The following is a 26,819-nucleotide window of genomic DNA, read 5'->3' on the forward strand; positions in this document are numbered from 1 at the left end:
CACCAGGTTAGACTGAAAACGTGGACCCGTGGTTTACTATTACACAACTGGATGTTCTGGGATTTATGACTGGATGTAAGTACTGAAATATTAAGTACCCTCAGGGTGATCAATTTACTGTTTGCTCCTCTAAATTGTACTTCTGTAACAGGTGCTTCCTATGGTGGCCTGGAGAGTCAAATCACAACACCATTTACACAGTAAACAAAAGTCAAGAATATGAAAAAAATTACAAAATGAAGTTTTGTGAAAACTAGATTTGTGGAAACAATCAAAGTCTCACAGTACTGACACATTAGGTGGCATCACGTCAGCATTAATCCACAAAAAGAAATGTCAGATCACTTACAAAGGAAGTGCCACTAGGGGGCACTTTAGGAGTACAGATTATACACTCAAAGGGCTCTTTATTAGGTACACCTGTTGAACTGTTTGTTAATGCAGATATGAGTATGAGAGCATGTTACAGTATGAACACAAGAGAAAAGAGGAGAGAGACCCAAACAACAGTGTGGTCGCCATGGGAACCGCCATGGTGGAGGGAATCCTTTTATCCTTGTGCTGTAAAGAGGGAAACACAATTGGAAGATCAGCAAGAATGAAAGAGTTTCTATCTGCCCAAGTACAGTATCTATACCAGTATGAAAGAGTTTATATCTGCCCAAATACAGTATCTACACCAGTATGAAAGAGTTTATATCTGCCCAAATAGTGTCTACACCAGTACAAAAGAGTTTCTATCTGCCCAAATACAGTATCTACACCAGTATGAAAGAGTTTATATCTGCCCAAATAGTGTCTACACCAGTACAAAAGAGTATCTATCGGCCCAAATACAGTATCTACACCAGTACGAAAGAGTTTATATCTGCCCAAAAACAGTATCTACACCAGTATGAAAGTGTTTATATCTGCCCAAATAGTGTCTATACCAGTATGAAAGAGTTTCTATCTGCCCAAATACAGTATCTACACCAGTATGAAAGAGCTTATATCTGCCCAAATAGTGTCTACACCAGTACAAAAGAGTTTCTATCTGCCCAAATACAGTATCTACACCAGTACGAAAGAGTTTATATCTGTCCAAATAGAATGTCAGTAACAACAGTATAAATGATTCTCCTTATAAAAGGCTACTCATGACCTCACTTGTACAGAGACCATTTAAAACACAGGCATGTTAGTGACAAACATCTACAACAACAGGTGAGCAAAAATGAAAGTTGGTACATAACAGGGAAGTAATTACACATATTCTGGGTATAAGAACACTTTTAATTTCTCCATAAATCAATTTAACCGGTTTCAGCTTGTAGTTGGATCTACTGATGTACAAGTACATACTTGGGATCATCGATGAGAACCACCTCTGGACACAGACCGTAACGGAACCAGAGGATGGGTCAGTACTGCTTATGTCTGCTTACTTAGGACACAGACACCAACGAAAACAGAACCTCTGGTGTCATTAGTGACGTAGTACCAGCATCACTCTGGTGTCATTAGTGACGTAGTGCCAGCATTACTCTGGTGTCATTAGTGATGTAATACCAGCATCACTCTGGTGTCATTAGTGACGTAATACCAGCATCACTCTGTGGAGGCGCTATATCACGCTCAGCACAATGTAGCCAGAATGGAATTGCCAAAGAAGAGTGTGCATCAGTCTAGTTGTTAGGCAACTACACACACAGGACCAGATACCAAAGTAAAATTAGATGGCTGTGAACAAAAACAGGCAAATCTCATTTACATATACAAGCACATTTACTTCAGTAAGTTTAGATTTAATTTGACCTCTTCCCAACTATTTTAACTAACAGATATGTCGTGTAGAGTGCTGTTCAAAACTGAATGTGAGATTTGTGAAGAGGATGGATCACTACTGCTTATGTCTTACTTATTATAAAAGTAAAGAAATATAACATACCAGCGACAGTGATCTCTGCCTCCATCTTGGGATACTGTTTGACTCTGCAGACAAAGGTTCCACTGCCTTGTGCAGTGACGTGGCGTCTAACAGTGTAGACCTCATCGTCTCTGTGTGATTCTTTATCTCCTGCAGGCAGTTGTGCTCCTCCACTGAACCACTGCAGCTCAGGTTCAGACCTCCAGCCTTTAATTTCACACAGTAGTCTGAGCCCTCCTGAGCCATCTGTGCCCTCTATAATGATCTTTGGGCTTGTTCCGATACCTGTGGATTAAGAGATTAAGGCATGGTACAGATTAACTGGTTTAAAGAACTGTCATCAGAAATATCACCATGCTGTACAATAACATTTACTTAATATACCATTAAATGCCATTACACTCCACTCCGCCACACATCACAGATGCCTCACCACACACACTCCACTCCACCACACTTCACAGATACTCCACCACACCCCAAACACAAACAATATAACATGAACAATAAATGCTACAACATGAACATTACATGGTATAACACGAACACAAATGGCATGTGAAGACTCACAGAGAAGAAGACAGGTCACTGTCATGTCTTGTGGTAAGAAAATGGGCTGTTATGTAAATGCTCCCATGCTGATAAACAAGCTCCTTCTCAGAACCAACAGTGTCTTTCAGCGTGGAGCAGCACCTTACCAACGATGTTGATGTGTGACTTCATCCTGGGATGCTGCTTCACTCTACAGTAGAAGACGGTGTCACTGCTGCACACGGTGATTCGGTGACTCCCAGTGAACCCCTCGCTGTCGTGGTGAGACTGTGTACATCCAGCAGGCAACTCTGCTTCCTCACTGTCCAGCCACTGCAGCTCAGGCTCAGACGTCCAGCCTCCCGTTTCACACACTAACTGGATCCCCCCTGAGGCATCAGTGCCCACCACAGAGACCACTGGGCTTGTTCCAATGCCTGAGGATTGCAAGGTCAAAGCATGAGATGGAGTGACTAGTTTAAAGTGAGGAACATCTCCAAAATGTATAACGATGAATGCTTAATACACAAGGAATATGTCCAAAACATTTCAAAGTGGATGATAAGAAATGAGATCATCATTGTAGGAGAACGTTGTCAGCCATGTTTTTCGTGATGCTGTCAGTACATGTACTGACTCCACAAAGTTGAGTTGAGTATCTTTGCTCCAGTCGTATTATTCCTATCAAAATGTAGTTTTAGTACACATGTACTGATGTATAATAGTGATAACATGGGTCTGTTATTTCTGGCCTTCAAGAAGTGCACTGCAATCCTTTCCCCACCATCATGACACTTCCAAAGTGAAGTTACATGATAAGGCCTTATTTTTCAGGAGGACACCAGATCAGGAGGACACCAGATCAGAAGGACCAGAGATCAGAAGGACCAGAGATCAGGAGGACAATAGATCAGGAGTACCAGAGATCAGGAGTACCAGAGATCAGGAGGACCAGAGATTAGGAGGACCAGAGATTAGGAGGACCAGAGATTAGGAGGACCAGAGATCAGGAGGACACCAGATCAGGAGGACCAGAGATCACGAGGACCAGTGATTGGTTCTCTGTACTGTTCCCGGTCTAGAAAACAGCTTTCTCACGCCACCAAATGAACCGAAATTGAGAGCATGTGGTCTTGGGTCCAGAAAAAACACAGCCCCTTGAGTTTCACACCTGCCAAAATGGACTGAACTAAAGAAACATTTAATAAGTCTACTCCAAACAAGGTAGGTGTGAAAGCACCCAAATGTGATCAAACCCATATCCACTTATGACGTCAGAGGTTCAGTACATTCTTGATAACAACTTGGCCAAACCGAGCTACAGTCCACGGAGTTCACCCTACCTTTTTCTTCTCAAACCTGACAGCATCATTTTCGCATTGATTATTGCAAGTTAACTCTTCTTGTTCTAGAGTTGTAGAGAGAATGGGAACAGGGGCGCATCACATAGTGCCCCCTGGGTAATGTAGTTCGTGCAGGCTTATTATAGAAAAGCCTACAAGGAGCTTGTGAGAAGTTCAGTTACATGAGAAAAAGTCACATTACACCAAAGAGTAAAAGTTTTGGTACTGCGTACCGGTGAGTATCAGTCCACTTTGAGCACCAATATACATACAATATTTATTTTATATATATATATATATATATATATATATATATATATATATATATATATATATATATATATATATATATATATATAAAATACATGTATATATATATATATAATACATAATAGCTGTACATATACATATGATTTTTGAGTAGTGTAAAATGATTTTCAGTAGTGTAAATTACCAGTAATGTCGATCTTTTCCTCCATCACATGCTGCCCCTGTTTCACTCTGCAGATGTAGGTTTTGGTGCTGTTGCTGTTTGCAGTGAGGTGGAGTCTCACATTAAAGCCTCTGTCATCTCTATGGGACTCTTTTACTCCAGCAGGCACTTCTGCTCCTTCACTGTCCAGCCACTGGAGTTCAGGTACAGGCCACCAGCCCTTAGAGTCACACTGGAGAAAAACCTCACCTGAGTCAGTGCCCAGTACAGTGATCTCTGGGGCTCCTCCAATACCTGTGGATTGAAAAAACCAAAGCTTGAAATGGCATTGTCCTGTTTCTGCTTACATAAACACATATTAAAACAGGGCTGTTATTTTAATATTTGAAATTCAATGACATTCACCTTCAACTTTAAGCAGAACACTGACATGATCTTTGTGATGGGCAGAATCAACTTGACATGTGTACTGTCCTCCATCAGACACTTTAACGTTCTTCAGTAGCAGTGAGGTGTTGCCATACTGTAGCTCCTCTTTGAACAGAGCTGTTCTCCCTCTGTATGAAGGATCCTGATCTTCATTCTTGTCTATTTTATCCATATAGTGATGCACTACTGCGCTATTCAGGTCTGTTCTGCTCCACTTCACTTCCATGTCCACAGCACTCACATGGGATTGTTCAGAGGCTTTGGGTTTGATGGAACACGGCAAAATGATGTCAGAACCAGGAGCAGCAACAACAGGCACATCTGGACCCTCCATGTTAAACTCCTGACCTCCTGTAATGAGAAACATCACCATGCTGGATGTGCACATTCAAACAAAACAAATAAAACAGGAGTTGATATTTTACTGCAACACTCCAGAATCCTCCAGGGTGATGCAGAGACCACCTCCATTTTTAAGGATCCTCCACTAATCTCCCTCAGACGCAACAAAAACATCAAAGACGCTCGTCAGGAGTGAGAAAAATTACCATTCAAATAATAGCTGTGGCATTGCAACAGCTCTAGATGTCCTTCATGTAAATGTGTTAACACAGCCAGGCCAATACCAGGCACAAAAGGCTAAGGTGTCATCACCAGTTCCTCCTCATGCATCACTCCAGGAGATGTCAACTGTGTTACTTTAAGAGATGTAGTCAGTTTTACACTGGGAAAGCCAAGAAAAGGCTTGCTGACCATTTGATCATCAGAATTAAGGATTAGAGGATTTGTCATTTGCAGTGGTAGGACGTTTTAGTGCTAATGGACACTGCATTAATGACATACCGGTTTTCACGGTCAGTTGTTGCTATGGCAGCAGTGAAGTTAAGAAAGAACAAAGAACTGATCTACTCTCTCAGAACTTTAGAACCCCACGGAGAGAATGTGATTTCAACATCTGCTTTTTCTGTGTGAAGCTTAATGGCCTGGCGTAGGACCTAGCACAGGACACGTCTTACCCCGTGCACAATCACATCTCTAACAATATTCTGTGTGAAGCTTAATGGCCTGGCGTAGGACCTAGCACAGGACACGTCTTACCCTGTGCACAATCACATCTCTAACAATATTCTGTGTGAAGCTTAATGGCCTGGCGTAGGACCTAGCACAGGACACGTCTTACCCTGTGCACAATCACATCTCTAACAATATTCTGTGTGAAGCTTAATGGCCTGGCGTAGGACCTAGCACAGGACACGTCTTACCCTGTGCACAATCACACCTCTAACAATATTCTGTGTGAAGCTTAATGGCCTGGCGTAGGACCTAGCACAGGACACGTCTTACCCTGTGCACAATCACAGGACACGTCTTACCCTGTGCACAAGCACGTGTAAGTTTATGGGCTCATAAGGCACAAGGGACTCACGAGGGCTACGACTCACAGAAGAACCTGTCAAATAACGTCCACGTACAAACCTCCAGTTCACCAGTCCACCCTTATTACTAGGACTCGTGACATGACGAAAGTGTTTGTGATTATGTGCATAGTAGATAACTGTGCACTGCAGAGCCTCCTGATGGTGAGTTTGCCTTAACATCATACGGTCATTACGTGTATGTGTGTAAACGTGTGTGCTGATGTCTTCAACTTTCCCTCACCTCTGTACCAGTGTGTGGTCGTGAGGGCTAGTTAGGTAGTTTTCTTTGACTGGACCTAAATGATGGAGTCAGAGTTTCTCCTCTATGTGTCAGGATTGATAATCAAAAACCCTTAATTTTGTAAAGATTGAGCTTTTGGCCTGTAGATAATTATCTGTATTTTTAAAAATAATTATCTGTTTTTTAAAGCGGTCAAAATACTGCACAGGCAAGGCATTTTTTCACATAAATTGTAATGGAAAAATTATTAAGTTCAGGGAACCGAATAACATGGCAGCCATTTCGTACTTGTAGTATGCATATAATATTAATGATGTGAGTTTTAAGGCTTTTAAATGTCTGTATGCTGTATCGCCCTCTAAAGCTCAATTTGGACCAAACTTGGCAAAAACTCACATGAACCTCAATCTAAGAAAGGATTTGAAATGATAACTTACATGGTTTATGAGTTATAGCAATGTAGGTCATATATAGCAAGGCCACAATGAATGATTGGACAAAGTGACTACCATGGAGAGCAAAATTTCAATCTTATTTTGATCATTATTTATCAAAGTGAATAGAGAGTGAGTAGATTATTGTAGTACCAATTCAGACATGATTGGATCAAATTCCTAGGTCTAGTTTGTAAATTCATGTTCCTAAGTGAAAATACGTAGGCGTTATACTTGATTTTCATGAACACTGCCACCTAGTGGCCAAATCATTTGAAACGTCACAGATTCACAGAGAGTCCTTACTTATGTATAGCCTTTAGGTTTCATCATGACTGGTCAATGATAAGCCTGTCATATGCCTGCTGGACTCTGATTGGCCAATGGAGGTCACAGTTTTCTACATATTGGTTAATGATTAATTGGCCCCGTATAGTAAAGGTCACTCATGCAGCATGCCAAATTTGAGCTTGATCTGATGTCTGTATGTTGAGATGTACATTTCTAGCTTTTATAGCGCCCCCTACTGACATATTCAACAAAGTCAACAGACTACCTTAAAATCATGTGCCGCTAAATTCTGAAGTTTCATCACAATTGGATGAATCATTCATGAGTTACAGCCATTTATGCACAATATGTACTTATCTGGAAGGGTTCATTTGCATATGGAGGCCATATTGTTTTGAAATGTCAAAATGATTTCCATGTTATAGTGCCCCCTATTTTTGACCTCAAAATCACCAGCCTGATCAGCTATACATGAAGTTTCACCAAGATTGACTGATAGTATTGTTGAGTACCTAATTAAGTAAATTAAGCTCCACCTCTTAATTTGCTGTTGATTGACACATGACAGCCAGACTGTATGAAAATATCCAAATGTTTTTGATCATTATTTAGGATCATATTGTTCTGAATTGATTGACACCAGTTTTATGAAAACTGGCTGAAAACCCTAGGGCTAGTTCAAAAAGGTGGGTGTGACCCAAACACAGAATGTCTGTTTTCAAAAACTGAGTGAGTGAAAGATGCGAAAGATTTGTCCGCTTGAGAGAAAAAAGAATTGTACATTTATGTTGCAGAAATTACAAGATATTGAAGAAAATGTAAAATGCTGTGCTACAGCGCCACCGTCAGGCCAGTGAAGGTCCCTTTCTTTGGCTGAGTCCTTTCACATTGCATGTTGGAACTCAGAAGCACCTTGCTTGTACAACTGATGAAGAACCTCCATTAAAAACATCTTGCTTCTCTGGAAACCTTGTGTACTTCACTACAATGATCAATATCCCTACAGCTCTCAGTATAGTTGACCTCAGTTACTCACCTGGAGACTTCTTAGGATATTTAGATATAAGATAGATATAATATTGTATACTGGTGTTGGTGATAGGTTTGAATATTGTATATTGTTGTTGGTGATAGGTTTGTATATTGTATATTGTAGCTGGCAATAGCTTTTAATATTGTATATTGTTGTTGGTGATGGGTTTATATGTTGTATATTGCTGTTGGTGATAGGTTTGTATAGTGTATATTGTAGCTGGTGATAGGTTTGAATATTGTATATTGTTGTTGGTGATAGGTTTGAATATTGTATAGTGTTGTTGGTAATAGGCTTGTATGTTGTATATTGCTGTTGGTGATAGGTTTGTATAGTGTATATTGTAGCTGGTGATAGGTTTGAATATTGTATATTGTTGTTGGTGATAGGTTTGAATATTGTATAGTGTTGTTGGTAATAGGCTTGTATGTTGTATATTGCTGTTGGTGATAGGTTTGTATAGTGTATATTGTAGCTGGTGATAGGTTTGAATATTGTATATTGTTGTTGGTGATAGGTTTGTATATTGTATATTGCAGCTGGTGATAGGTTTGTATGTTGTATATTGTTGGTGATAGGTTTGTATATTGTATATTGTAGCTAGTGATAGGCTTGTATATTGTATATTGTAACTGCTGATAGGTTTGTATATTGCAGCCGGTGATAGGATTTTCTGTAATGTTGTTTCTTGGTGTTTACTGTACCTGAGAGAGACCAGTGGAGGAAAAGAATCACCCAAACACACTTCATCTCTGAAAGAGAACAAGGTCCTGTATTAGTTTACTAAGCATGACTGCTTACAAATAATTTACATGAAAACTCCTTCATAGTTAAAATTGGAACATGCCTTAAATGCCTTAGATTCATGTTTCCAATTACCTAAAGTATTTTAGTTTTGTCCTACAAAAAATAAATATTGTAAAATATTTCTAATGAGAAAATTTTGAATTAGTTTTTTTTTTAATTGATGGAACAGCCTAAAATGAACATGACATAAACGTACATATTTATGAACATGATATATTCACTTATGAATATAACATTCTCACTGAACAATATAAATGACATATAAAGACTTCAAATAATTTAATGGAACACAACTTTAAATCTCACAAAAGTTTTAATCAGCATTCAGCACAGTGCACTCAACACCCGGCAGGAAACACAAACCTCACACACACACACACACACACACACACACACACACTCTCACACACACACACACACACACACACACACAAACACACACACACAAACACTCTCACACACACACACACACAAACACACACACAAACACTCTCACACACACACACACACACACACACAAACACTCTCTTCAGGCAGCCAAGTGCTATTACACACTTATTCTCCAATAACCAGGCCATTCTTAATGTTAGTGCCATTACACACTTATTCTCCAATAACCAGGCCATTCGTAATGTTAGTGCCATTACACACTTATTCTCCAATAACCAGGCCATTCTTAAACATATTAGTGCTATTATACACTGTTATTTTCTCATATCTTTGTTATTCTCTAATACCCAGGCCATTCTTTAACATGTTAGTGCTATTACACACTTATTCTCTAATAATAAGGCCATTCTTAATGTTAGTGCTATTATACACTTATTCTCCAATAACCAGGCCATTCTTAATGTTAGTGCTATGACACACTTATTCTCTAATAATAAGGCTATTCTTAATGTTAGTGCTATTACACACTTATTCTCTAATAATAGGGCCATTCTTAATGTTAGTGCTATTATACACTTATTCTCTCATATCTTTGTTATTCTCTAATAACCAGGCCATTTTTGCGTGAATGTCTCGAGCGCTGAGGCAACTTTCCTGCGTCGTTATAGAAAATAACATCAGTATTTTCTTTAAAAGTCAAACGAGCCATGATTTTTACACTGCACGCATTTCTTTCCTAAAAACTATGAATCTGAGGGAGTATTGAGCTTTCCTGTTTTTACAGCTAGATTTGTTCATCGCTGTTGCGTAATCTCTTTTTCGCCTTAGATTCTAGGTCCAGTTTCTAACAGCAACGTTAAAATAATCTCACTCCTACACTGCTTTAGCTATCTAAGTCATCGAGTTGGCGACATTATTACCTTTTAGACATGAAAAGTAAGAGTAATATAGAATGTGATCTCACCGCTTTCTCAAGGCTCGAGATGGGCGCCTGATACTGATTTCTCCGGAGTGGGATTACGAACGCCCATGTCACGTGACTATGGCGAAATTAATCCCGCCAGCACCCAGCTCTGTGCACACTCACAAACCCATCAAAACCAGTGGCGTGTCACATACGATGAGTGTCCACTGCAGTGCAATTACAACTCCTTTAGAAACGTATTTAATCAAAATCCCAGGATACTACATTGTTAGGTCTTTATATTGCTTGGGGGGACTGAAATCTTAAAACTAAGACACACACACACACACACACACACACACACACACACACACACACACACACACACACACACACACACACACAGGGTTTTACACAACACGCGCTCGTCCTCGAGCTGCCACGCGCAGGCGAACACGTGGCGATGAACGCGCTCTGAAGAGTTCGCGCGCCATAGAGGCTAACAAGGACCACTTAGTGGGCATGAAGACAGTTCAGATGTCACACAAACACGAACAAACGTCTTCACAGTCGTTTGGGGAAAATGTGTCACTGGCACACTTATATTCAATCTTGATTATAATAATGAAACACAAGCCTCGTACCACAACTCATAGGCGTTCTTACCCATGCATTTACCTGCGCAACCGGCCGAGGGAAGTTCATTATTGATTCTAGTCGTTTCAAATCTGTTTTGTAAGTCTACATTGTGTTCTCCCACTGTGATAGCGGAGCATAACCCACCTGTTCGTATAACAGCGTCCTGCGCTTTGGGTTTATGTTTTAGTGTTTGTTTGATTTAAAAAGCAAATATATATAAACGTACAAATCACAGATCCTGTAAATGCTCATTTATTCTATCTGGTCCACGCCGTTCCATCTTTTCACACAGAGATGGCAAAATGTAACATGGTGTGTCTTTAGTTTTGCTATTTTGTTGTTGGTGTTTTTTTATTCAAGTGGTTACAAGCATTCCTCAGTCAGTGCTAAGTTCTTTAAAAACACTCAACTTGACACAACACACATCCGAATGAGCTAACCTACCAACACTTTATACAAAGCCCTTTCCTGTGCCGTATAAACGGTGCTTCTTGCACACGGTATTTCCATGCGATGGTTTGTGCGATGAACAACTGTTAGTGTGAAACAGCTGACAAACTGACAAAAGTATAAGTTGTTTTGACCAGTAAGTCAGAGTCGATCAAGAACAGTGTCTGCACGACTACATTTGCGTTTAGTGTTTCATAAAATGTGCGTTTCTGTGTATTTTGTGTGAGCGAAATGAGAAGTGAAATTATGTCACGTGTACTCGCATGATCGTTTTTACAGTTCCTGGCGCGCGCACGCAGAGCACTGCAGCCCCTCCAATGACGGGATTTCACCATCGGTCGCGCGCTCAGAGCAAATCTCTACCTCGTGCAGGTGGAAGTTCTCTGACCACCATCCCAGACGTCCCTCAGGTGAGATACTCGAGGGCTGTGAACTGCGATGATGCGAACACAGACGAATGGCGTGCACCAGTATCTGCGATTTACACGCTTAGTAATGCATTCATTCGTTCATGCATTTGCTCCAGTGTGTTGGATTTTTATCACTGAATTTGTCATTTGTGTCCATTAGAGGGCAGCATATAGCTGGCCGTCCAGACTCCTCACAGTCACGTCAGACAACACGACCGAAGTATTTTCGAGGGAGTTACCACTTTTTAAACTTACACCAATTACAAAATAACGTCCTTAATACTTAATCGTGCATAATGTCAAATTAACGGTGTCATGGGCAACAACAAATAACAGAATATTGCTTGCATATTTCCTTCAGAAGTGTGTGAAGCTGAATTCACACATGGTTTGATAGATTTTTCAATGTTTCAAGGATAGTACATACACAGGACACAGTACAAGACTCCCAGTACATACAGGAGAGAGTACGAGACTCCCAGTACATACAGGAGAGAGTACGAGACTCCCAGTACAGTCTGTAGTGGCAAATGGAGGCACTTTGCTTAAATTGTGTTAAGCTACAATGAATGTGTCTCTTTGAAGAGTAGCATGATCTGATGTGCGTAGCGTTGGAGGTCTGATAGACCTAATATACCTAGTGTTGGAGGTCTGATAGATCTGATGTACGTAGTGTTGGAGGTCTGATAGATCTGATGTATGTAGTGTCGGAGGTCTGATAGTTCTGATGTATGTAGTGTTAGAGGTCTGATAGATCTGATGTATGTAGTGTTGGAGGTCTGATAGATTGATGTATCTAGTGTTGGAGGTCTGATAGAGCTGATGTGCATTGGATGGTGTTGGAGGCTTTGTATAATTTTGTGTTAAATATGTATTTCCTACTCCCTCTAAAACATGGTTTGTACTTTACATAAATGAAAGTGTGACTTCTTACAGAACATCGTACAGTTTCACTACCAAATTACGTTTGGAACTATCATTATAAAACTACGTTTGAAACTATCATTATAAAACTATGTTTGAAACTATCATTATAAAACTACGTTTGGGACTATCATTATAAAACTACATTTGGAACTATCATTATAAAACTACGTTTGGGACTATCATTATAAAACTACGTTTGGAATGTTACCGTCACATGAAAGGCTCTTCAGCTCTTCACCTTTGACCTTGACCTGGGCAGAGATGTAGTCTTTCAGCAGCAGAGAGGTAAAACTACAGATCTCATGAGCACACTGCAGCTCTCCACAATCCTTAAACAGGTTTATGTGTGTCTGGGGCGGATTGAGGAGCAGGAGATGAAGCCAAATCCCTGCAGACGTCAGGACGACAACATGCCACACAAACGAGAAGGTAAGTGCTGCTTTGTTGTGTTTTCTGTCCAGTTTAAATATCAAATGGTTGATTCCTGACACCTGCTCCTGTGTTAATGACCAGCCCACACTGGCTAGAAACTCACGGGTCACAACTGAAAGACAGTCGCTAACATTCAATTCAGTTTAATGTTCGCCTTAATCTTTAGCCTTGTCTAGTAGGATGAGGTGTATTTATTTGAGAACGCAGGTTAAATCTGATAAATGCAGGTGAAATTTGCTATCAGTGCTGGTAACTCCATTCCCTGCCACTGTGCACAAATACACATGTCCTAGAGTCCAGTTTGTGTGTGTGTGTCCTTGTGTTTGTGTTTGTGTGTGCATGGGCTAGATCGTCTGTGTGTGTGTGAAGCCTGAAAATACTGAACTCAGCTGTGCAGAGATTTAACCTTATTTAAACATGTTGCTGTGTGTGTGTGTGTGTGTGTTCTTGGGTAGGTGTGGCGTGTGCTCAGAGGGTAATGAAGGAGTGTCAGTCCTCTGCAGGTAAAGGATTCAGAGAACAACTGTTGCAGATCTTTAAGAGTGACTTGTTCCAGGCCCTTCTGGGTGAGCACACACACACACACACACACACACACACACACACACACACACACACACACACACACACACACACATACACACATACACACACACATACACACACACACACACACACACACACACAAACACATACATGCACACACATACACACATACACACACACACATACACGCACACACACACACACGCACACACACACACACACACACACATACATGCACACACACACACACACACACACATACATGCACACACACACACACACACACACATACACACACACACACACACACACACATGCACACACACACGCACGCGCATGCACACACACAGAGACACACACAAATACGCACATGTACATATACACGCACGCGCATGCACACACACAGAGACACACACAAATACGCACATGTACATATACACATCCGCACACGCACAAACACACACGCGCACACACAGACACACAAATACGCACATGTACATATACACATGCGCACGTACACATACACATACACGCACACACGCACGAACACACTCACACGCGCGCACACAGACACACAAATACGCACATGTACATATACACATGCACACGTACACATACACATACACGCACACACGCACGAACACACACACACAAGCCTACACATACACACGCATATATATATGCACAAACACATACACATACACACACACACACCTATACACATACACACATATACATACTCACACACACATATAAACACACACACATACTCACACACACACTCGGGCCACGGAGACTATATATATAATGTGTCCTCAGTTTTGTATACTGGTGGTTGGGAGTGGCTGCGATTTTTGTTGCATTTGGGGTTTAGTTACTTTTTTTGGTTGTTTTTTGTTAGACAGTTAGTGTTGTCCTGTGTGTTTCTTTCTCTGATTAGACACAGTATGTTTTTGTTTCTAGAGAGGGTTTTGTTTGTTGCTTTGGCCTGGGTCACTTCTGAAGGGAATTGCGCCACTAGTGCATGTGTTTGAGTATATAAATCATGTATATATTGTGTATGTTTGTATATATTTGTATATACAAATATTGGGTTTTTCCCCACTTACCAGACTGCCAGAGGCCAGTTTATATTTTCCACAAAACAAATATAACTGAGTCACTTCCATCAGGAAGTGAGTCACCAGTAGAGGAAGTGATGCAGAGGAAGAGGAAGTGAGTGTTTTGTTCTGAAGAAGTCCCGTCCACATTCGACTCACTCACATACTCACCCCCTCCCTTTAAACCCAGACTAACCCCTGTCCACACACTCATTTAACCCAGACTAACCCCTGTCCACACACTCATTTAACCCAGACTAACCCCTGTCCACACTCATTTAACCCAGACTAACCCTTGTCTGCACTCCCATTAAACGCAGACTAAGCCCTGTCTACACTCCCCCTAAACAGGTTTATTTGGGGATTTTCTGTCTGCTGTCAGCAAAGTCTAGCACTTCAGTGGCAAAAGTTTTAAATGAACTGTCTCAAGTAGAGAAACCTCTAATTTATAAAAATAAAATATGTTTATTTTCTCATTTCCAATTATAGAATTGGTGAACTGTTGGTAAACATCTTGAGACAGGTTAGTTTTACCCTACTGATATGTTGTTGCAATAGTAAACTGTAAAATAATTATTACCTGGCCACAGTAATTACAACTTGCAAAATGTATAGAAATATGCATGTTTACTACAAATGTATAATATGCATACTTATTTATTCATATATAAATGTTGTTCAATACAAATACAAGCGAACATGTCTTCCTGCTTGGCAGTTGGTCTAAACGTGGCTGCCCAATCGCTCCCTCTAGTGGTGAGAGTGTGAACTGATGGATGAAGCTCTTACCTCAATCTCAAGCACATTCCAAGTTTAAAGTGAAAACATTTCACATACAGATACTTATATATGTATAAGTGGATACTTATATACCTACTGGTGTATACATGCTTACAGACTCATGTAAGTTTATGTTAATTAGCTCAGCTGGTGTCTACATGTGTACAGAAAAATCCATATGTAGATTTATGTTAATTAGCTAGGCGTGTTTATATAGTTAAACTCGTCAGTAGGCTTAATTAGCTCGTCTGGTGTCCGTGTGCTTATAGACACAGAAGTTAAGGACGTCACACTCATGTAGGTCTTTCATGGTGACCACTGTGTGTTTAACCAGAATGGAACATTATGAAGAATCTCTGAACTCCACAAAGCGTCATCCCAGTGAAAACTAGAGATCCCCCCCCACCACACACACACACACACACACACACACACACATACATCCTAATGACTAAACACCACAAAAACACATCCTAATGACTAAACACCCCCTCCCCACACACATACACACATCCCAATTACTAAACACCACACACACACACACATCCTAATGGCTAAACACAACATACATGCACACCCTAATCATGAGTACAGAACACATTGTGGCCCATCTGATGGTTCCACAGTTTTGCTCTGTCCAAGTTCCCAACGCACCAGGTTAGACTGAAAACGTGGACCCGTGGTTTACTATTACACAACTGGATGTTCTGGGATTTATGACTGGATGTAAGTACTGAAATATTAAGTACCCTCAGGGTGATCAATTTACTGTTTGCTCCTCTAAATTGTACTTCTGTAACAGGTGCTTCCTATGGTGGCCTGGAGAGTCAAATCACAACACCATTTACACAGTAAACAAAAGTCAAGAATATGAAAAAAATTACAAAATGAAGTTTTGTGAAAACTAGATTTGTGGAAACAATCAAAGTCTCACAGTACTGACACATTAGGTGGCATCACGTCAGCATTAATCCACAAAAAGAAATGTCAGATCACTTACAAAGGAAGTGCCACTAGGGGGCACTTTAGGAGTACAGATTATACACTCAAAGGGCTCTTTATTAGGTACACCTGTTGAACTGTTTGTTAATGCAGATATGAGTATGAGAGCATGTTACAGTATGAACACAAGAGAAAAGAGGAGAGAGACCCAAACAACAGTGTGGTCGCCATGGGAACCGCCATGGTGGAGGGAATCCTTTTATCCTTGTGCTGTAAAGAGGGAAACACAATTGGAAGATCAGCAAGAATGAAAGAGTTTCTATCTGCCCAAGTACAGTATCTATACCAGTATGAAAGAGTTTATATCTGCCCAAATACAGTATCTACACCAGTATGAAAGAGTTTATATCTGCCCAAATAGTGTCTACACCAGTACAAAAGAGTTTCTATCTGCCCAAATACAGTATCTACACCAGTATGAAAGAGTTTATATCTGCCCAAATAGTGTCTACACCAGTACAAAAGAGTATCTATCGGCCCAAATACAGTATCTACACCAGTACGAAAGAGTTTATATCTGCCCAAAAACAGTATCTACACCAGTATGAAAGTGTTTATATCTGCCCAAATAGTGTCTATACCAGTATGAAAGAGTTTCTATCTGCCCAAATACAGTATCTACACCAGTATGAAAGAGCTTATATCTGCCCAAATAGTGTCTACACCAGTACAAAAGAGTTTCTATCTGCCCAAATACAGTATCTACACCAGTACGAAAGAGTTTATATCTGTCCAAATAGAATGTCAGTAACAACAGTATAAATGATTCTCCTTATAAAAGGCTACTCATGACCTCACTTGTACAGAGACCATTTAAAACACAGGCATGTTAGTGACAAACATCTACAACAACAGGTGAGCAAAAATGAAAGTTGGTACATAACAGGGAAGTAATTACACATATTCTGGGTATAAGAACACTTTTAATTTCTCCATAAATCAATTTAACCGGTTTCAGCTTGTAGTTGGATCTACTGATGTACAAGTACATACTTGGGATCATCGATGAGAACCACCTCTGGACACAGACCGTAACGGAACCAGAGGATGGGTCAGTACTGCTTATGTCTGCTTACTTAGGACACAGACACCAACGAAAACAGAACCTCTGGTGTCATTAGTGACGTAGTACCAGCATCACTCTGGTGTCATTAGTGACGTAGTGCCAGCATTACTCTGGTGTCATTAGTGATGTAATACCAGCATCACTCTGGTGTCATTAGTGACGTAATACCAGCATCACTCTGTGGAGGCGCTATATCACGCTCAGCACAATGTAGCCAGAATGGAATTGCCAAAGAAGAGTGTGCATCAGTCTAGTTGTTAGGCAACTACACACACAGGACCAGATACCAAAGTAAAATTAGATGGCTGTGAACAAAAACAGGCAAATCTCATTTACATATACAAGCACATTTACTTCAGTAAGTTTAGATTTAATTTGACCTCTTCCCAACTATTTTAACTAACAGATATGTCGTGTAGAGTGCTGTTCAAAACTGAATGTGAGATTTGTGAAGAGGATGGATCACTACTGCTTATGTCTTACTTATTATAAAAGTAAAGAAATATAACATACCAGCGACAGTGATCTCTGCCTCCATCTTGGGATACTGTTTGACTCTGCAGACAAAGGTTCCACTGCCTTGTGCAGTGACGTGGCGTCTAACAGTGTAGACCTCATCGTCTCTGTGTGATTCTTTATCTCCTGCAGGCAGTTGTGCTCCTCCACTGAACCACTGCAGCTCAGGTTCAGACCTCCAGCCTTTAATTTCACACAGTAGTCTGAGCCCTCCTGAGCCATCTGTGCCCTCTATAATGATCTTTGGGCTTGTTCCGATACCTGTGGATTAAGAGATTAAGGCATGGTACAGATTAACTGGTTTAAAGAACTGTCATCAGAAATATCACCATGCTGTACAATAACATTTACTTAATATACCATTAAATGCCATTACACTCCACTCCGCCACACATCACAGATGCCTCACCACACACACTCCACTCCACCACACTTCACAGATACTCCACCACACCCCAAACACAAACAATATAACATGAACAATAAATGCTACAACATGAACATTACATGGTATAACACGAACACAAATGGCATGTGAAGACTCACAGAGAAGAAGACAGGTCACTGTCATGTCTTGTGGTAAGAAAATGGGCTGTTATGTAAATGCTCCCATGCTGATAAACAAGCTCCTTCTCAGAACCAACAGTGTCTTTCAGCGTGGAGCAGCACCTTACCAACGATGTTGATGTGTGACTTCATCCTGGGATGCTGCTTCACTCTACAGTAGAAGACGGTGTCACTGCTGCACACGGTGATTCGGTGACTCCCAGTGAACCCCTCGCTGTCGTGGTGAGACTGTGTACATCCAGCAGGCAACTCTGCTTCCTCACTGTCCAGCCACTGCAGCTCAGGCTCAGACGTCCAGCCTCCCGTTTCACACACTAACTGGATCCCCCCTGAGGCATCAGTGCCCACCACAGAGACCACTGGGCTTGTTCCAATGCCTGAGGATTGCAAGGTCAAAGCATGAGATGGAGTGACTAGTTTAAAGTGAGGAACATCTCCAAAATGTATAACGATGAATGCTTAATACACAAGGAATATGTCCAAAACATTTCAAAGTGGATGATAAGAAATGAGATCATCATTGTAGGAGAATGTTGTCAGCCATGTTTTTCGTGATGCTGTCAGTACATGTACTGACTCCACAAAGTTGAGTTGAGTATCTTTGCTCCAGTCGTATTATTCCTATCAAAATGTAGTTTTAGTACACATGTACTGATGTATAATAGTGATAACATGGGTCTGTTATTTCTGGCCTTCAAGAAGTGCACTGCAATCCTTTCCCCACCATCATGACACTTCCAAAGTGAAGTTACATGATAAGGCCTTATTTTTCAGGAGGACACCAGATCAGGAGGACACCAGATCAGAAGGACCAGAGATCAGAAGGACCAGAGATCAGGAGGACAATAGATCAGGAGTACCAGAGATCAGGAGTACCAGAGATCAGGAGGACCAGAGATTAGGAGGACCAGAGATTAGGAGGACCAGAGATTAGGAGGACCAGAGATCAGGAGGACACCAGATCAGGAGGACCAGAGATCACGAGGACCAGTGATTGGTTCTCTGTACTGTTCCCGGTCTAGAAAACAGCTTTCTCACGCCACCAAATGAACCGAAATTGAGAGCATGTGGTCTTGGGTCCAGAAAAAACACAGCCCCTTGAGTTTCACACCTGCCAAAATGGACTGAACTAAAGAAACATTTAATAAGTCTACTCCAAACAAGGTAGGTGTGAAAGCACCCAAATGTGATCAAACCCATATCCACTTATGACGTCAGAGGTTCAGTACATTCTTGATAACAACTTGGCCAAACCGAGCTACAGTCCACGGAGTTCACCCTACCTTTTTCTTCTCAAACCTGACAGCATCATTTTCGCATTGATTATTGCAAGTTAACTCTTCTTGTTCTAGAGTTGTAGAGAGAATGGGAACAGGGGCGCATCACATAGTGCCCCCTGGGTAATGTAGTTCGTGCAGGCTTATTATAGAAAAGCCTACAAGGAGCTTGTGAGAAGTTCAGTTACATGAGAAAAAGTCACATTACACCAAAGAGTAAAAGTTTTGGTACTGCGTACCGGTGAGTATCAGTCCACTTTGAGCACCAATATACATACAATATTTATTTTATATATATATATATATATATATATATATATATATATATATATATATATATATATAAAATACATGTATATATATATATATAATACATAATAGCTGTACATATACATATGATTTTTGAGTAGTGTAAAATGATTTTCAGTAGTGTAAATTACCAGTAATGTCGATCTTTTCCTCCATCACATGCTGCCCCTGTTTCACTCTGCAGATGTAGGTTTTGGTGCTGTTGCTGTTTGCAGTGAGGTGGAGTCTCACATTAAAGCCTCTGTCATCTCTATGGGACTCTTTTACTCCAGCAGGCACTTCTGCTCCTTCACTGTCCAGCCACTGGAGTTCAGGTACAGGCCACCAGCCCTTAGAGTCACACTGGAGAAAAACCTCACCTGAGTCAGTGCCCAGTACAGTGATCTCTGGGGCTCCTCCAATACCTGTGGATTGAAAAAACCAAAGCTTGAAATGGCATTGTCCTGTTTCTGCTTACATAAACACATATTAAAACAGGGCTGTTATTTTAATATTTGAAATTCAATGACATTCACCTTCAACTTTAAGCAGAACACTGACATGATCTTTGTGATGGGCAGAATCAACTTGACATGTGTACTGTCCTCCATCAGACACTTTAACGTTCTTCAGTAGCAGTGAGGTGTTGCCATACTGTAGCTCCTCTTTGAACAGAGCTGTTCTCCCTCTGTATGAAGGATCCTGATCTTCATTCTTGTCTATTTTATCCATATAGTGATGCACTACTGCGCTATTCAGGTCTGTTCTGCTCCACTTCACTTCCATGTCCACAGCACTCACATGGGATTGTTCAGAGGCTTTGGGTTTGATGGAACACGGCAAAATGATGTCAGAACCAGGAGCAGCAACAACAGGCACATCTGGACCCTCCATGTTAAACTCCTGACCTCCTGTAATGAGAAACATCACCATGCTGGATGTGCACATTCAAACAAAACAAATAAAACAGGAGTTGATATTTTACTGCAACACTCCAGAATCCTCCAGGGTGATGCAGAGACCACCTCCATTTTTAAGGATCCTCCACTAATCTCCCTCAGACGCAACAAAAACATCAAAGACGCTCGTCAGGAGTGAGAAAAATTACCATTCAAATAATAGCTGTGGCATTGCAACAGCTCTAGATGTCCTTCATGTAAATGTGTTAACACAGCCAGGCCAATACCAGGCACAAAAGGCTAAGGTGTCATCACCAGTTCCTCCTCATGCATCACTCCAGGAGATGTCAACTGTGTTACTTTAAGAGATGTAGTCAGTTTTACACTGGGAAAGCCAAGAAAAGGCTTGCTGACCATTTGATCATCAGAATTAAGGATTAGAGGATTTGTCATTTGCAGTGGTAGGACGTTTTAGTGCTAATGGACACTGCATTAATGACATACCGGTTTTCACGGTCAGTTGTTGCTATGGCAGCAGTGAAGTTAAGAAAGAACAAAGAACTGATCTACTCTCTCAGAACTTTAGAACCCCACGGAGAGAATGTGATTTCAACATCTGCTTTTTCTGTGTGAAGCTTAATGGCCTGGCGTAGGACCTAGCACAGGACACGTCTTACCCCGTGCACAATCACATCTCTAACAATATTCTGTGTGAAGCTTAATGGCCTGGCGTAGGACCTAGCACAGGACACGTCTTACCCTGTGCACAATCACATCTCTAACAATATTCTGTGTGAAGCTTAATGGCCTGGCGTAGGACCTAGCACAGGACACGTCTTACCCTGTGCACAATCACATCTCTAACAATATTCTGTGTGAAGCTTAATGGCCTGGCGTAGGACCTAGCACAGGACACGTCTTACCCTGTGCACAATCACACCTCTAACAATATTCTGTGTGAAGCTTAATGGCCTGGCGTAGGACCTAGCACAGGACACGTCTTACCCTGTGCACAATCACAGGACACGTCTTACCCTGTGCACAAGCACGTGTAAGTTTATGGGCTCATAAGGCACAAGGGACTCACGAGGGCTACGACTCACAGAAGAACCTGTCAAATAACGTCCACGTACAAACCTCCAGTTCACCAGTCCACCCTTATTACTAGGACTCGTGACATGACGAAAGTGTTTGTGATTATGTGCATAGTAGATAACTGTGCACTGCAGAGCCTCCTGATGGTGAGTTTGCCTTAACATCATACGGTCATTACGTGTATGTGTGTAAACGTGTGTGCTGATGTCTTCAACTTTCCCTCACCTCTGTACCAGTGTGTGGTCGTGAGGGCTAGTTAGGTAGTTTTCTTTGACTGGACCTAAATGATGGAGTCAGAGTTTCTCCTCTATGTGTCAGGATTGATAATCAAAAACCCTTAATTTTGTAAAGATTGAGCTTTTGGCCTGTAGATAATTATCTGTATTTTTAAAAATAATTATCTGTTTTTTAAAGCGGTCAAAATACTGCACAGGCAAGGCATTTTTTCACATAAATTGTAATGGAAAAATTATTAAGTTCAGGGAACCGAATAACATGGCAGCCATTTCGTACTTGTAGTATGCATATAATATTAATGATGTGAGTTTTAAGGCTTTTAAATGTCTGTATGCTGTATCGCCCTCTAAAGCTCAATTTGGACCAAACTTGGCAAAAACTCACATGAACCTCAATCTAAGAAAGGATTTGAAATGATAACTTACATGGTTTATGAGTTATAGCAATGTAGGTCATATATAGCAAGGCCACAATGAATGATTGGACAAAGTGACTACCATGGAGAGCAAAATTTCAATCTTATTTTGATCATTATTTATCAAAGTGAATAGAGAGTGAGTAGATTATTGTAGTACCAATTCAGACATGATTGGATCAAATTCCTAGGTCTAGTTTGTAAATTCATGTTCCTAAGTGAAAATACGTAGGCGTTATACTTGATTTTCATGAACACTGCCACCTAGTGGCCAAATCATTTGAAACGTCACAGATTCACAGAGAGTCCTTACTTATGTATAGCCTTTAGGTTTCATCATGACTGGTCAATGATAAGCCTGTCATATGCCTGCTGGACTCTGATTGGCCAATGGAGGTCACAGTTTTCTACATATTGGTTAATGATTAATTGGCCCCGTATAGTAAAGGTCACTCATGCAGCATGCCAAATTTGAGCTTGATCTGATGTCTGTATGTTGAGATGTACATTTCTAGCTTTTATAGCGCCCCCTACTGACATATTCAACAAAGTCAACAGACTACCTTAAAATCATGTGCCGCTAAATTCTGAAGTTTCATCACAATTGGATGAATCATTCATGAGTTACAGCCATTTATGCACAATATGTACTTATCTGGAAGGGTTCATTTGCATATGGAGGCCATATTGTTTTGAAATGTCAAAATGATTTCCATGTTATAGTGCCCCCTATTTTTGACCTCAAAATCACCAGCCTGATCAGCTATACATGAAGTTTCACCAAGATTGACTGATAGTATTGTTGAGTACCTAATTAAGTAAATTAAGCTCCACCTCTTAATTTGCTGTTGATTGACACATGACAGCCAGACTGTATGAAAATATCCAAATGTTTTTGATCATTATTTAGGATCATATTGTTCTGAATTGATTGACACCAGTTTTATGAAAACTGGCTGAAAACCCTAGGGCTAGTTCAAAAAGGTGGGTGTGACCCAAACACAGAATGTCTGTTTTCAAAAACTGAGTGAGTGAAAGATGCGAAAGATTTGTCCGCTTGAGAGAAAAAAGAATTGTACATTTATGTTGCAGAAATTACAAGATATTGAAGAAAATGTAAAATGCTGTGCTACAGCGCCACCGTCAGGCCAGTGAAGGTCCCTTTCTTTGGCTGAGTCCTTTCACATTGCATGTTGGAACTCAGAAGCACCTTGCTTGTACAACTGATGAAGAACCTCCATTAAAAACATCTTGCTTCTCTGGAAACCTTGTGTACTTCACTACAATGATCAATATCCCTACAGCTCTCAGTATAGTTGACCTCAGTTACTCACCTGGAGACTTCTTAGGATATTTAGATATAAGATAGATATAATATTGTATACTGGTGTTGGAGATAGGTTTGAATATTGTATATTGTTGTTGGTGATAGGTTTGTATATTGTATATTGTAGCTGGCAATAGCTTTTAATATTGTATATTGTTGTTGGTGATGGGTTTATATGTTGTATATTGCTGTTGGTGATAGGTTTGTATAGTGTATATTGTAGCTGGTGATAGGTTTGAATATTGTATATTGTTGTTGGTGATAGGTTTGAATATTGTATAGTGTTGTTGGTAATAGGCTTGTATGTTGTATATTGCTGTTGGTGATAGGTTTGTATAGTGTATATTGTAGCTGGTGATAGGTTTGAATATTGTATATTGTTGTTGGTGATAGGTTTGAATATTGTATAGTGTTGTTGGTAATAGGCTTGTATGTTGTATATTGCTGTTGGTGATAGGTTTGTATAGTGTATATTGTAGCTGGTGATAGGTTTGAATATTGTATATTGTTGTTGGTGATAGGTTTGTATATTGTATATTGCAGCTGGTGATAGGTTTGTATGTTGTATATTGTTGGTGATAGGTTTGTATATTGTATATTGTAGCTAGTGATAGGCTTGTATATTGTATATTGTAACTGCTGATAGGTTTGTATATTGCAGCCGGTGATAGGATTTTCTGTAATGTTGTTTCTTGGTGTTTACTGTACCTGAGAGAGACCAGTGGAGGAAAAGAATCACCCAAACACACTTCATCTCTGAAAGAGAACAAGGTCCTGTATTAGTTTACTAAGCATGACTGCTTACAAATAATTTACATGAAAACTCCTTCATAGTTAAAATTGGAACATGCCTTAAATGCCTTAGATTCATGTTTCCAATTACCTAAAGTATTTTAGTTTTGTCCTACAAAAAATAAATATTGTAAAATATTTCTAATGAGAAAATTTTGAATTAGTTTTTTTTTTAATTGATGGAACAGCCTAAAATGAACATGACATAAACGTACATATTTATGAACATGATATATTCACTTATGAATATAACATTCTCACTGAACAATATAAATGACATATAAAGACTTCAAATAATTTAATGGAACACAACTTTAAATCTCACAAAAGTTTTAATCAGCATTCAGCACAGTGCACTCAACACCCGGCAGCAAACACAAACCTCACACACACACACACACACACACACACAAACACTCTCACACACACACACACACACACACACACACACACAAACACACACACACAAACACTCTCACACACACACACACACAAACACACACACAAACACTCTCACACACACACACACACACACACACAAACACTCTCTTCAGGCAGCCAAGTGCTATTACACACTTATTCTCCAATAACCAGGCCATTCTTAATGTTAGTGCCATTACACACTTATTCTCCAATAACCAGGCCATTCGTAATGTTAGTGCCATTACACACTTATTCTCCAATAACCAGGCCATTCTTAAACATATTAGTGCTATTATACACTGTTATTTTCTCATATCTTTGTTATTCTCTAATACCCAGGCCATTCTTTAACATGTTAGTGCTATTACACACTTATTCTCTAATAATAAGGCCATTCTTAATGTTAGTGCTATTATACACTTATTCTCCAATAACCAGGCCATTCTTAATGTTAGTGCTATGACACACTTATTCTCTAATAATAAGGCTATTCTTAATGTTAGTGCTATTACACACTTATTCTCTAATAATAGGGCCATTCTTAATGTTAGTGCTATTATACACTTATTCTCTCATATCTTTGTTATTCTCTAATAACCAGGCCATTTTTGCGTGAATGTCTCGAGCGCTGAGGCAACTTTCCTGCGTCGTTATAGAAAATAACATCAGTATTTTCTTTAAAAGTCAAACGAGCCATGATTTTTACACTGCACGCATTTCTTTCCTAAAAACTATGAATCTGAGGGAGTATTGAGCTTTCCTGTTTTTACAGCTAGATTTGTTCATCGCTGTTGCGTAATCTCTTTTTCGCCTTAGATTCTGGGTCCAGTTTCTAACAGCAACGTTAAAATAATCTCACTCCTACACTGCTTTAGCTATCTAAGTCATCGAGTTGGCGACATTATTACCTTTTAGACATGAAAAGTAAGAGTAATATAGAATGTGATCTCACCGCTTTCTCAAGGCTCGAGATGGGCGCCTGATACTGATTTCTCCGGAGTGGGATTACGAACGCCCATGTCACGTGACTATGGCGAAATTAATCCCGCCAGCACCCAGCTCTGTGCACACTCACAAACCCATCAAAACCAGTGGCGTGTCACATACGATGAGTGTCCACTGCAGTGCAATTACAACTCCTTTAGAAACGTATTTAATCAAAATCCCAGGATACTACATTGTTAGGTCTTTATATTGCTTGGGGGGACTGAAATCTTAAAACTAAGACACACACACACACACACACACACACACACACACACACACACACACACACACACACACAGGGTTTTACACAACACGCGCTCGTCCTCGAGCTGCCACGCGCAGGCGAACACGTGGCGATGAACGCGCTCTGAAGAGTTCGCGCGCCATAGAGGCTAACAAGGACCACTTAGTGGGCATGAAGACAGTTCAGATGTCACACAAACACGAACAAACGTCTTCACAGTCGTTTGGGGAAAATGTG

The 26,819-nt window shown here is 40.3% G+C and overlaps 2 protein-coding genes across 2 annotated transcripts in view; both read right to left on the bottom strand.

Annotated features, from left to right (window-relative positions):
- The window catches only part of LOC118240616 (butyrophilin-like protein 2), a 10,323-nt gene extending 30 nt beyond the window's left edge, over window positions 1–10,293 (bottom strand). The window contains exons 1-7 of the mRNA XM_035521552.1: window positions 10,224–10,293; window positions 8,767–8,814; window positions 4,622–4,996; window positions 4,238–4,510; window positions 2,608–2,877; window positions 1,931–2,194; window positions 1–561 (exon numbers count right to left, since the gene is read on the bottom strand). The exon at window positions 1–561 is cut by the window's left edge and continues 30 nt beyond it. Of these exons, the coding sequence (XP_035377445.1) occupies window positions 551–561; window positions 1,931–2,194; window positions 2,608–2,877; window positions 4,238–4,510; window positions 4,622–4,996; window positions 8,767–8,812 (1,239 nt within the window). The 5' untranslated portion in view covers window positions 8,813–8,814; window positions 10,224–10,293 and the 3' untranslated portion in view covers window positions 1–550. The remainder of the gene's footprint in view (window positions 562–1,930; window positions 2,195–2,607; window positions 2,878–4,237; window positions 4,511–4,621; window positions 4,997–8,766; window positions 8,815–10,223) is intronic.
- Window positions 10,294–16,068: 5,775 nt separating this feature from the next.
- LOC118240619 (butyrophilin-like protein 2) lies at window positions 16,069–26,373 on the bottom strand. Its single transcript, XM_035521564.1, has 7 exons — window positions 26,304–26,373; window positions 24,845–24,892; window positions 20,700–21,074; window positions 20,316–20,588; window positions 18,706–18,975; window positions 18,029–18,292; window positions 16,069–16,659 (listed from the first exon to the last, which is right to left on the bottom strand). Exons 2-7 carry the CDS (start codon window positions 24,888–24,890, stop codon window positions 16,649–16,651), a joined length of 1,239 nt encoding a protein of 412 aa, XP_035377457.1. The 5' UTR covers window positions 24,891–24,892; window positions 26,304–26,373; the 3' UTR covers window positions 16,069–16,648.
- Window positions 26,374–26,819: the final 446 nt, after the last annotated feature.

Source organism: Electrophorus electricus, chromosome 22, assembly GCF_013358815.1.
Source record: "Electrophorus electricus isolate fEleEle1 chromosome 22, fEleEle1.pri, whole genome shotgun sequence".
NCBI lineage: Eukaryota > Metazoa > Chordata > Actinopteri > Gymnotiformes > Gymnotidae > Electrophorus > Electrophorus electricus.